Source organism: Euphorbia lathyris, chromosome 6 (assembly GCF_963576675.1).
Source record: "Euphorbia lathyris chromosome 6, ddEupLath1.1, whole genome shotgun sequence".
In the NCBI taxonomy this organism is placed as follows: domain Eukaryota; kingdom Viridiplantae; phylum Streptophyta; class Magnoliopsida; order Malpighiales; family Euphorbiaceae; genus Euphorbia; species Euphorbia lathyris.
In genome coordinates this window covers 16,803,563-16,819,217 of record NC_088915.1, presented here as the reverse complement: position 1 = coordinate 16,819,217, position 15,655 = coordinate 16,803,563, and the positions used below count along the sequence as shown (strand labels likewise).

Below are 15,655 nucleotides of genomic sequence, written 5' to 3'. Positions count from 1 at the left end.
ACTTACAAGGCAAACAATTATAAACAAAACTGACAAAGATATGCCCTAATTCTGCAGTAAAAAAACACAAGAAAATGAAATCAATTGAAGATGGATGTAAACAGAGTTTTCTTCTAATATGGTTTTGCAATTACATTTTCCTTAGCTAACCGGTTTACTCTTTGTAATTTGACTACCTCAAATACAATTCAACAATCACATTCAAATAATGGGTTAAATACAAAAAATGATACATATATGAATGGAAGATAACAGTCACCTTAAAACTGTTCCTATCCCAAATCCTATTATATAGGGTTCGGGAAACCCTACCAGTGTACGGTAAGGGGGGTACCCTAAAATAATTGATCTGCTGCCATCCATTCTCCTAACTGCCCTGTATTAGAGTTCCCAGGCAATCTGCCAAAGTCAGGGGAACTCCTCTAACATGGATGACGAGTCTGACAAGTCTGATTTCAATGTCAGGTCTTTGCCGTATGCAGCTATAAGTAAAGCCTCAGCTCGTCCTGCAATTATCAAAATATAAACATGAAACAAACAAATAAAACCTCGTTGATCCTTAAGTCGAGGATAGAGCTGATACTAGTAATACTTATATTTCCAAGCACATTTTGTATGTTCTGAGAAAAATTGAAACTCAATTGTACAACATCCCTACCAAGTGTAGATGAGATGTCTTCATATTCTAACTCCGATGTAAAAAAGGGCAGCCCGGTGCACTACGCGTCCCCGCTAAGCGAGGGTCCGGGGAAGGGTCCCACCACAAGGGTGTACTGGGGCAAGCCTTCCCCTGCCAATTTTTTTTTTGGCAAGAGGCCGCTCCTAAGACTCGAACCCGTGACCTCCCGGTCACACGACAACAACGTTTAACTCCGATGTATTTAAAAAAAAAATTATACGAGCTATAGTGGCTTGCATTGATACTATATCGGGACAAGGGTCAAAATGAGCCTATGGTTATTGAGGGATATCTAATATGACCCTAACCTAAAAAAAAAAAAACAGTGCAATGCTAGGCTCAACTTTCTAGACATGGTACAATTTTGGGCCTCACAAATGGAATAGAAGAAACAATCTGCTGAGCCGTTAGTGAAAAAGGTGTTCCTTTAACGGGGCCGTGTCTTTTATTCCGTCAGTGAGCCCCAAAATTGCACTATTTCTGGAATGTTGGGCCTAAAATTGCACTGTTTTTCGCATTAGGGTCATTTGATCTCCCCGATAACCATAGGCTCATTTTTCACCCTTATACCCCTTCTATATATTCAAATTGCTCTGGCTGTTTTATTTGTTATTAATACTGCTAAATGCTAATATAGTTCAGACAAAGTAAAAATTATGGCATATAATGCCAACTAAGTCTCAATATTGATTTTTAAGGACATCTGAGATTTCGGAGAAAAAAGAATGTGTCTAAACATGATTCTCCAGTTGACCTTGAACTTGCATATGATAAAAGTAACTGGATAAAGGCATGAGACTTAAACACAAAGAAGTTACAGGGAAAGTTATTGAAGAACTGTTGAAACAAAGGTTATTTCGATGTCTGGATGCATATGTAATTGTTACACACTAGAGTCTTAATAAACGATCAGGGATATACGATATATTATTTTGTTGCATTTTAGAATTTATCACTTCTTAAATGTTAATTCTGGTCATTTTAGAATTTCATTCTTTAGCGCGCCTAGGCTCGAACACCCCCCTTGCGTCCTAGTGGGCCTTCAATGAGTATTGTGGCAAGCATTTGGATGGACTAGAAAGAACATGTATATAATCTAAGAGAAATTATGGTACTTCACAGAGTTACAGTGACAATAATTACCGTGATCCTTTTTCCTTTGCAGCGAGGAACTCAAGGCTGGAAATAATGTTGAAGCAAGCTTTCGACTTTCATCCTATCAAAATCCAGCATCAGTCAGTTAAAGAAAATATAAATCTCGTTAAAGTTAATTAAAATAGCATGCAAGAAAAGCTGCAGAAAATGAAATAAGAAGGAAATGAACCTTTGTAGATCTGCTTCCAGAGAGTTCAAATTTATTCTTCCATGAAATAGATGTTACAGGAACTACAGAGAACCCAGAAGCCACTAATAAGCCAATCCATAATCCATAGGAAAAGCCTCCACCCCACCATCCCTTGATCGAAGAACACGAAAATACTCTTAATCAGCCTTTGTTTCCTTCTATTCTCGCGTAAAGCAAAAACTTAAAAAAAGATATGTTTATAGAAGAATACTTCTTCATATCAGCCATCTATATGTGACACTAACCTGTTTTCCATCTTGTGGATATGGGTTTGATTGCTCAATGTATGCAGTAGTTCCTGAAATTGATAAAAGCATGACGTTCACGTATATTTTAGAGAAGTTAAGGAAATAAGACATAAGAAAAAAAAAAAACTTGTCTGATGGATAAATATACATGAGCATTAGGCTAATTCCTACATGAGTAACATACTTCAAAATATTGACAAATGCTAAATTCATATCAATACAACAATCGAGATGATCAACGGAAGAATGTCTGAGAATGAACCAAAACACTTAAGTCAACAAATTGAAATTACTAGATGTTTGTGATAACATAGTCATACCAATTGGAGCATTAACTCCATGAAGCATATGAACAATAGCCTTAGCATCTAATCGTGTTCGAGTACTTTTACCGACCAAAACTTTCAACTGAGGTGTATCAAATACCTACAAGGATAAAGAATATATCATGCTTCTTGGATTGAAAATAGAAACTAATCCAAATGACTCAACCATGGCTTTATGTTTCAAACTAAAAAGTATAAAATAGTAAGAAACTATCCAAACTGTTACTTTCCTCCTGACTTCATATTAAAAGTAGCCACATTGGACATTGAAATCTTTGAGACAAATGTACCAAAATGCACCATTAGTGAATTGGTTTTGCTCAAGCCCCCATCCCAAAACAAAATCCTAAAATCAAGTACAAACTGGCACCTAACCCCAAACAACAGTATAAAGCCTTATCACATTCACATGAGTGGAGACAATGCAGAAGCCCATGCTCAAATCCCCACCAGGTGCAAAATTTTCTCAAGCCAGTGGCAGCCATACAGAACGAGCAAGGATTCGTTTTGGATCCTATAGGCCTAGGACACCTTGTGATCTCTAATCATTGGAAAAAAGTGAATAAGGAAAACCACATTTTATTATGCCCGTCACAATTCATCTGCTTCACCAGTCCAAAGTAGAGCAAGGAGACTCGAATTAAAGCCGAAAACAACAATCCAAAATAACAAGATAACAGGGTGCTAACGAATTTCTTAGGATGCATTAATCAAGAATGCAGAATCTATTATAACGGCAATTCGGCTACTCGGCCATGGTAACTAATTAGTAAGAAAATGATTTTCACAAGAGAGGATAGCTGATATAAATTGACGAAGCTAGGTTGTAATTGCAGCTATTAATTGATCCAAATATAAATTTGTTCCCGTCCTGTCTAATTGCTTCCCCTTTCGCCCCTCTTTTTGAGCTCTCAAACACAATCTAGGTTTGACTTGTTGAATCCTAACATAAATGAAGACTACACCAAGAATTTGAAGATGCCCAACTTTAACACATGAAATTCAAAATATGAGTAACTGAATAAACTAATTCACCTGAGCAGAACAGCCGGAATCGTCAATTTTCAAGACGGCAAGAGCACCGGAAGCATCCGGGTCAATACCAATAACCCAACGGAAACCCACATTACCCACTACTGAATCCGGTACATCAGAAGGAGAAATGTGAGTTTGATCAACAGGAAAAGGACAAGAAAGAGAGTGTAACCAATTCTCCTTAAGCTGTCTTGTAGCTTCAGCCACAGTAGCCTTAACTTTGACACGGTCCCTTAAAGAAGAACTTTGAGTAGAGAAAGTCGGAGATGAAATTAGAGGTTTTGAAGCGCACAAGGGTTTTAGGTTAGAGAAAGAAGAATTGGGGTTTAAGAGGAAGTTGAGTTTGAGTTTGGGGAAGATTGAATTCATGAATTGGGGATTCGGATTTTGAAGTTTCTGTGGTCTAACAAGGGTTTCCATTAGTATATGTAGAAAGAGTGATTTTTCAAGTTCTAGTTTATTTTAACTCCGGGATGCATCGAACATTGTGTCAGATGTTAAGGTATGCTTTGTAATTTGTGTCGGAGAATTTGGATAGACTAACCATCAAAAGATTTAGCATATCCCTTCTTCCAAGGGTAACAAGGATTATTGTACCTAAATATAATTTTTATTTTTCCTTAAATACGGTTAATAGAAATCACAAATAAAATCCGTTGATTATGGAGTGTTTGGTAGTTAATTTTCATGCTCTTCTAAAATGAGAGTTTTAGGTGTTTGGTTAGTTAGTAACTTTACATCTGAAAAACAATATTTTACAAAAGAAGGTAACTCATGCTTTTTGGAAAAACAAATCTTTCCAACAGCAAACCGTATGTAAAACAAACGGGTCCTATATTTTATGAATACGTCTATTTCAACCTTGACTTATGTAAAATTGGTGCGGGTGTATCAGGGAAGTTAATTCCCAATTGATTTTAATGATTTTGGATTATAAAATGCACGTTAAACTTAACTGAAACGTTTGGACAAAAGATTCAATGATTGAAAAATAAAAACCTTCTTAAGTTCCTAGTTCCACTATAAAAAGCTTTACTAGCTTAGCTAATGACACTACGAAAATATTAAAATCTACACAATGATTTGGAATTTTTTTACTTTTTAGTGATTTTGTAAATTTTGTTGTGATTACAGATGATAAAAAAAATTGGAAATGAAAGCGATAATTACAATTGAAAAGAATATGTTAATTTTGTGAAGAGGTTACGCTTGACAAAACAATTAATTGTAAGAATGAAATATTGACAAAAGCTGAAATTGAAAATAACAAACTTGAAATTGAATTGGATTGATGATTCGTCGGCGTCTGGAGCTGAAAATTTGTCTCGTATTATGAGTGTCAGTGGCTGTGATTGATCAAGCGGAGAATTAAATAAAGGTATGAACTGAAAGCTGAAATTTGTCTTGAATGATGTTTTAGAACTTTTGGGGAAGATGACAATTATGACTTTACGAGAACTTGGTTTCAAACACTTTGAAAGCTTGAGGAACAAAATTGAATGCTTAAGGATGAAACTTAAAGCTTTAGAACGAAGTTTGATCGCCTAGAAAAAACGGGTTTTGGGAATAACGACTTCAGAGGAAGAACTGAGTGTAGAGATTGATTGGATTTAGGTTCGGGTCTGGAATGATGGTTTAGAGTCCTATTTATAGCAAAGAATCAAAGTTGCAGGTCCCATAAACTTATATTTTTACTCTCATCATTCCCACTAAATGATAATGCAAAGGTTTGAGCCAAGATACGTGGGTAATGGATAACTTCACGTTGAGAAAATGACATTCAGGATTGCGTCTCGCTGAGAACAGGACTCGTCTTGACTCTCGTCGAGACGTGGCCCTGTCTCGCCGAGACGTAGCATTCGAAGAAAAAAAAATTCAGGAGCCCGCATATATATATAACGATTTTTTTTTATCCTTAACAATCTTTTATGTGTAAAGAAAAATCTTTTAAATTAATTTTGCACATAAAAGAAAAAAGATGTATTTCCTTTCTGTTATTTATTTTGAATTTTAAGTTTAGATATCTACATCTAAATATGAACTAACTGCAGTACTGGCAAAACTATGAGGTTTGTATTTTGGCCTCAAGTACGTATGGGCTATGCATTACCGCAAGATAGTATTCGAAATGGACTCTTTGGTAGTAATTCGACTTATTAGTCATGAGATGGTTCAACATCATCGTTTTTATTAGCTTATTATGGCGTGTCATGATCTATATGATAGAGATTGGGAGGTGCGGCTCGTTCATATTCTACGGGAAGAGAATAGGGCAACTGATTGGATGGAAAACTACGCAGAGAGTTTGACTTTAGGTCTTCGCGAGTGTGATGCGCCTTCTACAGGCATCCATGACATTCTTTTTTCTGATTTTTATGGTTTTGAGTTTCCTAGAATGACATATCTTTAAGGGTCGGTCTATTTTTGGTGTTTCATCGGGATTAGCCCCTTCATTGTAACAAAAAAAAAAGCTTATGTATTCTATCTAAAGTTCAAACTTTTAAAACTCTCACCTCTCTTTTTCATATCACATTTCTTCTTCCATTCTCTTCATCTTTCAATTTCAATTTTAATCATTCTTCCACACAACTAAAGAAGAATCGCAAAGAGATTAACAAGGCTTCCAAGCATCATTCTAAACATCATAAAATCTTCTCCTTTTGTTTGTTAAAACCAAGGATGGCTTGAAATTTACTTTACCATAATCTTTCCATTACCGAAAAACTTCTCTTTAAACAAGTTAGAAAGGTATCGTAATTTCTTGAATATCATATATGAATGCAATGTATATGACAAGAAAAATATCAAGATGTGTTTGTATAGGAGGAGTATGTTGTGATTTTGAGAATAGAAATTGAGTTGGGACTTTGTAAAAAATGATGCATATATGAACACTAGAACTGATTTGAAAGAAAAATTGATTTGAAGTTTTCGAGCTTTATTTTTCTTATTTTATTCTTGGTTTGTCTTTGCTATTTATTTATTTTTTTGTTTTTATCTTTTGCTTTTACTGATTATTTTTTATATTTCTCTTGATTGTTGGTCAAAAGTGAATCTGTAATTCTAATGTCTCACATGCTAGAAACTAGAAAGAGAAGTTTTTCTTCTAAAGAAAATCCCGACAGAAAGGAACCCTTCAAATATGCTGGCCTAAGTGAATCCACGATTGTGCAATGAGCTAATCGGCATGAGCTCCAATTAAGGAGCTTTTCTGGTATCTTCATATTTCCCCTACAATTACACGGGAACTAATTGAAAGGGATCAACGTAGAAAAAGTGTCAAACAGAGAAAGAGCTGGAGAACACCGTGTTGGTCCCTTCTAACGTGACAAGTTAGTTCCAAGGGGGGGATAGGAACTATTTAAAATTTTTGTCCGTTAAGGCTGACTTCTTTTCTTATGAAAAGGATTACACAGCTTTCACTAAGTAGATTCAAAACACAAGCTTAGTCAACTTGTGACTAAGTCTGCTTCTTTACTTGAGTCAGGAAATAGCACTTAGAGTCTATTCCTGAGCTCAGCTTCTTAGTAAACTCAACTCAGCGTGAGCTCTTTACTTAGTCAGTTTTTCACAGCAAGCAATATATATTAAAGGAGTTTAAGGGTTAGAAATATATTACTCAGCAGACTTATCCTGGTTCGGCCTCTCCGCCTACGTCCAGTCCCCGAAACTCGTTCCGAGCTTTTTGAATTCTCTACTGAGCTCTTTAAAGGTAGAGCACGAAACCTTTTACAAATAGAAGCTGAGTATAACAAGAGTACCTTCCTCTATACCTCTACTCACTCCTATATCTACGCTGAGTACTATAACCGAGTACTCAGCCTCTCCTTTCTATTCTTCTAGAAATGATAAAATGTTTGTCCTAAACAACGATTGCTAAGACACTTTAGATGATTGAAATCACTCTAGACTTTTACACAATAATATGGAAATTGGTGTAAGGTATTTGCTTTGCTTTTCTCACAGAATCTTCGAGTATGGATTTGGTCAGCGTTTCGACTACTTGAAGTTCTGCATCGATTGAAGCAAATGGATGGCCTTTATATAGTGACACTTGAGGCACCTGGTCATTTCGAATTTCGAAATAACCGTTGGAGGGAAACGGCTTCCTGTCGTTGTCACTCTGAGCGTGCTCAGCGTCGTCGGCCAATAGAAATCTTGCATCTTCTGTCTTCATCAGTCTTCGGCAGAATGTTTCGCCATTTAAGGAAAAGTCCACGAGACAGCTTTCTGCGCCTTCTGAACTTTTCCCAAAGTAGAAATACTTTGTCTAGAAGTTGAACATTTCATGCCGCTGTCCAGACTGCTTTGTCGTCCAACTCAGCAGCTTCTTCTTGAAGCTTTTGCCACGAAGGCTTCTCGATCCTTCTCTTGCTGAGTCGTCGTTTTAGTTGATACGGCTTCATTTTGAGCTCTTAAGCCGAGTGGTGTTGATGTGTTGACTTGGGCTTGACTTCCACTTTATGGGCTGATAGGGGTATTTTATCCCTATCTTTTAGCGTGATTTACGGGATGATTTCGGGTAAAATAAATAAGTTTAATTGCAAAAATAAAGTGTTTTTGATAAATGAAGAAATAAAAATAAATCTCGTACTTTTAGTTTATTTTCCTCGTTTTTGATTAGTTTAGGAAATAAAAACGTCAAGCTAACTCGGCTCTCAAGATTTGTATTTCAGGTACGAGAAATGAGCAAAAATCCACTCAATGCGGGGCGTATTATCCTGTATGCGGGGCGTGAAACATAGTGCCAGAAATAATTGCCTTATCCGCAGGCACCATGTGGAACTGACTCAGCATACGCGGGGCGTATGACACACTACGCGGGGCGTATGACACATGTCGGCAATAATTGGCCTAATCCTGAAAGTCAGACTGCACTGTCTCCCAGAGTCAACTATACCTACGCGGGGCGTACCACTATTTACGCGGGGTGTAAAAAGGCAGTTCTTCAACATAAAAGATCGGAGACTCTTTTATGCGGGGCGTACTTCAGCTACGCACGGCGTAAGGGCACCAATTCAGGCAATAAAATTCCAGAGACTCAAACACGTGGGGCGTATAATCCTCTACGCATGGCGTACTTGAGTCAACAAGACAACGAATTGGTCCACATGTAGAAGATTTCTGACGGAATGGGCATTTACGCGGGGCGTAGACCAAAACACGCGGGGCGTATCGTGGGATTCCTGCACCAAATAATGTTGCTCCATACTTGTGCTTTGTGAAATTACAAACCTACCCTTGCTTGATGTCTATAAATAAGAAGCTCTTGAACTTCATTTGACACCAATTACATACTAGAGAGAGCTATACTATACTCTTTTCCTTCCTTGTAATTTAGATTCAGATTTTGTAGTTAAACTCTCCCCCTCGAGAGCTTGTTCGGTTGTTCCGGCGTTCCATCGAAGTTCCGCTCCATCGTTCGTCACCAAGCTCGAGAGTTCCACCTCCACGACCTAGGAGATGGCTTTGAGTCCGGTTAGCTAGTTCCAAGGGCGGATTCTCCCTTTTTACTTGCTAATTAGCTTGTACTCTTCCTATGTACTAGGCTTGGTTGTATTTCATCTAAACACTTTTCATATTTATAATTTATGGTTTATAATCTCTATTTCCCTTTACGTGTTAATGTTTATTTCTTGTTTTGATATTGATAATTGATTATTGTGTAGGAGCACGCGATTACCGCCGCCATCCGGGCTATCTTTAGGGAATTATATAGGTGTTGCCTTACCGGAAGTGACAAACCGGAAACCGTAGGAATTGACAAGCCACGGAACTTACGGGCCCTAATTTCTAGTTCCCCCGCATTAGACACGCCTTGACTAGGAATCACGTAGTCTAAGTACTTCACGGGTCGGTCTTACTACACTTGGTCGTCTTTGCAAGAGTAAACCATTATCCGTATATATTTAGAGTCGTTATTTATCGTGGTTATAACTTATCATACACACCCCGCTTCATAGAGTTTTAGCTACACGAATCTGTGTCGCCAATAGTTAGGAATAGTGTGTAGTTATGTCTTACTTTACCCCAAAGTAATTACCGCTTAAATAACATACGAAACCGAGTCGTCTCATACTTGTAATTATAAATCCCGTGGATTCGATACCCGGTCTTAACCGGATTATTACTTGATACGACGGGGTACACTTGCCCCTAAGTAGTCGTAGCGTCTAGTAGAGTTAAGAGCAATTTATAAAGACCACATCCATAGACATAGCACATTCACCGCAATACACATTAAGTCGTCATTAGAAAAACTCTACACCTAGATCTTACGCATCAAGTTTTTGGCGCCGTTGCCGTGGATTTATAATTTCCTACAATATTAGACAAAAATGTTTTATTGTTAGTTTAAGCATTTGTAAATATCATTTTCTTTTTGTTAATAATTTATTTTGTTTCGTACTAATAATCTTTTCCATGGTATTATAGTTGTCATCTGTGGGACGATCTCATGGGTGACGAATGTTCGCACCAACAATCGTCCTCGCAATTCGATGTGGTAATCTATATGCTTAAAGATATTCAAGTGAGATTATCTAACAATGAGGCATATTGCAGGGATTTGGGAAATCAAATCACTAGATTGACGTCTCGTCTCGATTCAACCGCGGACGAATCAATTCGAGACACCAATCCGGGTGATCAACATGTAGAGGTCGAGTTAATTGAGCCCTCTCAAGAGGAATCCCCAAATCATGTAGGTTGTCTCAACTGCGAGGAGCCGGAAATCCTAATCGATGAGCCGGTTGTGTGCGGACCCATGGAAATGACTCCACAACTAGAAGAGTTTGAGGTTCCTTCTACCTCGGGTTATTTCACTCTCTTTGAGCTACCCAAGGAGTCAAAGAGGGAGCAAACTAAACTCTTCAATAATTTCTTTAAATATAGTTTTTAGTTTTCATTAAATTTCTTTGAATCTAACAATCCGTTTTGTAGGTACGGATTGTTCATTCAAGAATTTGCATTTCTAACGCGAGAGGAAGCATACACCTAGGAGGAAACGCTAAGTCGAGCTCACCGACTATAACGTAGCGCTTCTTGGGAGGCAACCCAAGCTCGAATAAGGGAGTTTTTCTTTCCCAGCTTTTATTTTCCGCATTTCGTTTTCCTACCGACTTATGTCATTTATTTTAAATAAATAAATAAAAAAAAATCAAAAGAAAAACAAATCCCACTTTTTCCAAAAATAAGCCGCGCGGGGCGTACTCCATTTTTACGCCCCGCGTGCCCACCGTTTTTCTTGTATAAATGGCTCAGAGATAGAAACACGTGAGGCGCCCCTCTTCATGCGCCTCACGTATTTGAGTCTCTGTCCAAAAACGGCTCAACATGCACCTCCTACGCGGGGCGCCCCCCTGGGCACGCCTCGCGTAGGACCTAACTCTAAGAGTCCTATTTTGTCCTTCTTTATTTTTGTTTTTGTTTTGTTTTCTTTTTGCGATGCCCTTGGAATAGGCGTCATTTTAATAACGCGGAGGGACGTGCAACCCCGCACTTAACGTTTGTTTTGCACTACCAAAAACAAAAATAAAAATTTAATAACAACAAAATAATTAAACTAATTTATTTACTCTTTTAAATTTTCCCGACATGCTATCCCTCCTTCGGAAATTAATTAAAGTTCCGTTATTTGCCATCAAAAATAAAAGTGTCGGAACATAAAGGAATGATTCGGTGAAGAAATTTTAGTCTTGGTTTTGAAATTAGGGAATTTGTGCAAAGCTTAGGTTAGTACTAAACTAAGGCATTGAGTCTTAACCCAAATGTTATCTCCATAATGAACTTTGAAAAGGCAATAAAGACAGGATAGTTGAGAATTTAGCGAAGACTTGATAGTACACAATTTAAATCCGAATCTTTGTGAGGTATTTTTGAGCCTAAAAGAGTTCGTACGAGAACTCTAATTCTTTCACAATTTTTCGAGAGCTTTGACTTCACTTGACTTATAGAATTTGCATCCAATTCTGGGTTAAATACACTTATTTTTGGTAAAAAGGCAATAGATGATAAACCGAACCCACTTAGGCTAATTTTTCTTAATTTATTTTTCTCGTTTTCATTAAACATTAGGAAACCCCTTCGAGCCGATTAACCCACTTTTTTAATACCCTTTTAACATTTAACCCTTTTTCCTCTTGTTCAAATACCGACAAAATCAATTTGCACCCGAATTACCCGAAATAAGTCGCGGCCTTAGCAAATGAGCACCATTAGCTCTCAAAATAGCGTTTTTGTGCCTCTATCAAAACAAAGGATACAATAAATAATGAGGCATTCTCAAAGCTCCACCCGAGCAATTTTGAAGTACGTCTTGTAAAAATTCGCCAAGGCCGAAATAAGCAATGATACGGTGCAATCACAAAACGGTATTTTTGAACTCGAGTTCCTTTACACTAACCACTAAAGAAGCCACCCACATTACAACCCCCCTCCGGGTTCATTTTTAATATTGCCTAACCATATTTTAGGAGGAAAAACCCGGATGAAAATGCAAATTCAACATGATCTCGAGTAAGTGCAAAGAAGAGCGCTAAAACACCGACCCACCTAAAATTGAGCGTAAGAGCGAAATCCCTTGGTGAGGTACTACGGTTCTCAAAAGATAATCAACCCCCGTTAATATTGCCTATTAAATCTTGATCATGGAGGTTTCAAACAAGTTTCGTACTCTAAATGTAACCCCCTCATTTGGATCATATGATATCTCACACAATATCAGTCATAGACATGTTTGCTGAAGTTTTGGTCGAAATTGTGGCTGGAAATGAGGAGAAATGAGTTGTATCAATCATTGTTAAAACAAAGAGGCATACTTTGTCTTACTTGAGTGACACCTCGTGCTTGCTCACAAACCTCCAATCCAGCCCTCCACAAATGTAAGTTAATCAATTGGGAACTGGTCAAATATGTTTCTAATGTAACCCCCTCATTTGGATCACATGATATCTCACACAATATCAGTCATAGACATGTTTTCAATTCTCAATCATATAAACTTTACATATTATACATAAGAGAAAGCATTTATAATTTACAATCTCCCTATGAGGTGGTAATCCTGGTAGTTCATCTACGAATGGGAAGACTCATATGTTAGGGTTTTGGGGATGTTACACAATTGTTTGCGTAGGTACTTAGAGAAACCTTTTCACAAAACCATAACTTTGAAATCACGCACTTGGCAAAACCAACCTGTGGTTTGTTTCTTAATTTTCTCAATCCCTTGTCTTTCGATTTCTTTTACTTGAGGACAAGTAAAACTTTAAAGTCCGAGGAGGTTTGATAGGGGTATTTTACCCCTATCTTTTAGCGTGATTTACGGGATGATTTCGGGTAAAATAAATAAGTTTAATTGCAAAAATAAAGTGTTTTTGATAAATGAAGAAATAAAAATAAATCTCGTACTTTTAGTTTATTTTCCTCGTTTTTGATTAGTTTAGGAAATAAAAACGTCAAGCTAACTCGGCTCTCAAGATTTGTATTTCAGGTACGAGAAAGGAGCAAAAATCCACTCAATACGCGGGGCGTGAAACATAGTGCCAGAAATAATTGCCTTATCCGCAGGCACCATGTGGAACTGACTCAGCATACGCGGGGCGTATGACACACTACGCGGGGCGTATGACACATGTCGGCAATAATTGGCCTAATCCTGAAAGTCAGACTGCACTGTCTCCCAGAGTCAACTATACCTACGCGGGGCGTACTTCAGCTACGCACGGCGTAAGGGCATCAATTCAGGCAATAAAATTCCAGAGACTCAAACACGCGGGGCGTATAATCCTCTACGCAGGGCGTACTTGAGTCAATAAGACAACGAATTGGTCCACATGCAGAAGATTTCTGACGGAATGGGCATTTACGCGGGGCGTAGACCAAAACACGCGGGGCGTATCATGGGATTCCTGCACTAAATAATGTTGCTCCATACTTGTGCTTTGTGAAATTACAAACCTACCCTTGCTTGATGTCTATAAATAAGAAGCTCTTGAACTTCATTTGACACCAATTACATACTAGAGAGAGCTATACTATACTCTTTTCCTTCCTTGTAATTTAGATTCAGATTTTGTAGTTAAACTCTCCCCCTCGAGAGCTTGTTCGGTTGTTTCGGCGTTCCATCGAAGTTCCGCTCCATCATTCGTCACCAAGCTCGAAAGTTCCACCTCCACGACCTAGGAGACGGCTTTGAGTCCGGTTAGCTAGTTCCAAGGGCGGATTCTCCCTTTTTACTTGCTAATTAGCTTGTACTCTTCCTATGTACTAGGCTTGGTTGTATTTCATCTAAACACTTTTCATATTTATAATTTATGGTTTATAATCTCTATTTCCCTTTACGTGTTAATGTTTATTGCTTGTTTTGATATTGATAATTGATTATTGTGTAGGAGCACGCGATTACCGCCGCCATCCGGGCTATCTTTAGGGAATTATATAGGTGTTGCCTTACCGAAAGTGACAAACCGGAAACCGTAGGAATTGACAAGCCACGGAACTTACGGGCCCTAATTTCTAGTTCCCCCGCATTAGACACGCCTTGACTAGGAATCACGTAGTCTAAGTACTTCACGGGTCGGTCTTACTACACTTGGTCGTCTTTGCAAGAGTAAACCATTATCCGTATACATTTAGAGTCGTTATTTATCGTGGTTATAACTTATCATACACACCCCGCTTCATAGAGTTTTAGCTACACGAATCTGTGTCGCCAATAGTTAGGAATAGTGTGTAGTTGTGTCTTACTTTACCCCAAAGTAATTACCGCTTAAATAACATACGAAACCGAGTCGTCTCATACTTGTAATTATAAATCCCGTGGATTCGATACCCGGTCTTAACCGGATTATTACTTGATACGACGGGGTACACTTGCCCCTAAGTAGTCGTAGCGTCTAGTAGAGTTAAGAGCAATTTATAAAGACCACATCCATAGACATAGCACATTCACCGCAATACACATTAAGTCGTCATTAGAAAAACTCTACACCTAGATCTTACGCATCATGGGCCTTTGAGCTTTTTAATCTCAATGTCTTATACACAATTAAACTCAACATTGAACAAACACATTAGTGTAAATAAATCAAAGCATTATAAATTTAGTGTGTTAGAATATTTTTAACATTACTTAAATAATTTTGTCAAATCAAAATCATGTGGAAAGGTGTTTCAACACACCGCTCAACCAGAACCATTCACAAGAAATAGGGCAGGCTAACCGAAAACAACAAGGGAAGCAGAGTTTAGGTGAGTAGTAGCACGTCCCACGAACCAAAGCTAGAAGAGCTCGAAAGCAGGAAAATGTGGGCAGGTGGAGAACGTGGGAAGTCGATGAAGAAATAGAAACCGTCGCACAAAGGGAACCAACTGAAGGAATGTGGGTTAGTGGAGGAAGAACGTGGGCACGACAATTACCAGCACTACCGAGCCACAATATTTAGAGAAGAGAAAAAGCAAGAAACAGGATCCAACTCAAACCAATTCAACAAAATGAAATGAAATCAAATCCAATCCTAATGGAATTCAAACAATTCTTACATTACGGACTCTAGCTATTCTGCAGCCTTAGTTTATTCATTCAAATTTAACTTTCAACTTGTAAGTTCTAGCTCTAGTCTCTCAGTTTTACCAACAAGTCCATTTGAATGCAATGAAAGCAATGTTTTTCCCTTTGAATTCTCTCTTTTGCAACATCTTAGTATAGTCATAATCAATCTTCTAGATTCCGCTACAAACTCTAAGCACTTTTATATCCTTTAAGCTTTTTACACTTTCGTTTGATTAGAAGTTAGATCCAATTCTTAGCTCTTTTTTGTAGTTTTTTGACAAAGCTACTTGAACGCTCACAATCTGATCCAATCCACACAAGAAAGGCACCAAACACTTCCCCATGTGTCTGGAGGGGGAGATTTGTAGGATCCAGACAAATGCATATGTTTGAAAATGGCAAAAAAAAGTAAGGTGTCAGTCGGTGCATTATAGAACCGAAATGGTAGATGGGAGTTGTTGACAATTT

At 37.9% G+C, this 15,655-nt stretch overlaps 1 protein-coding gene across 1 annotated transcript; it reads right to left on the bottom strand.

The window, feature by feature from the left end:
* Window positions 1–59: 59 nt before the first annotated feature.
* LOC136231861 (Holliday junction resolvase MOC1, chloroplastic-like) lies at window positions 60–4,165 on the bottom strand. The gene is made up of 6 exons (XM_066020833.1): window positions 3,634–4,165; window positions 2,593–2,698; window positions 2,270–2,322; window positions 2,004–2,135; window positions 1,823–1,895; window positions 60–506 (listed from the first exon to the last, which is right to left on the bottom strand). The coding sequence occupies exons 1-6, from the start codon at window positions 4,051–4,053 to the stop codon at window positions 409–411; spliced, it is 882 nt and encodes a 293-aa protein (XP_065876905.1). The 5' UTR covers window positions 4,054–4,165; the 3' UTR covers window positions 60–408.
* Between the last annotated feature and the right edge of the window lie 11,490 nt (window positions 4,166–15,655).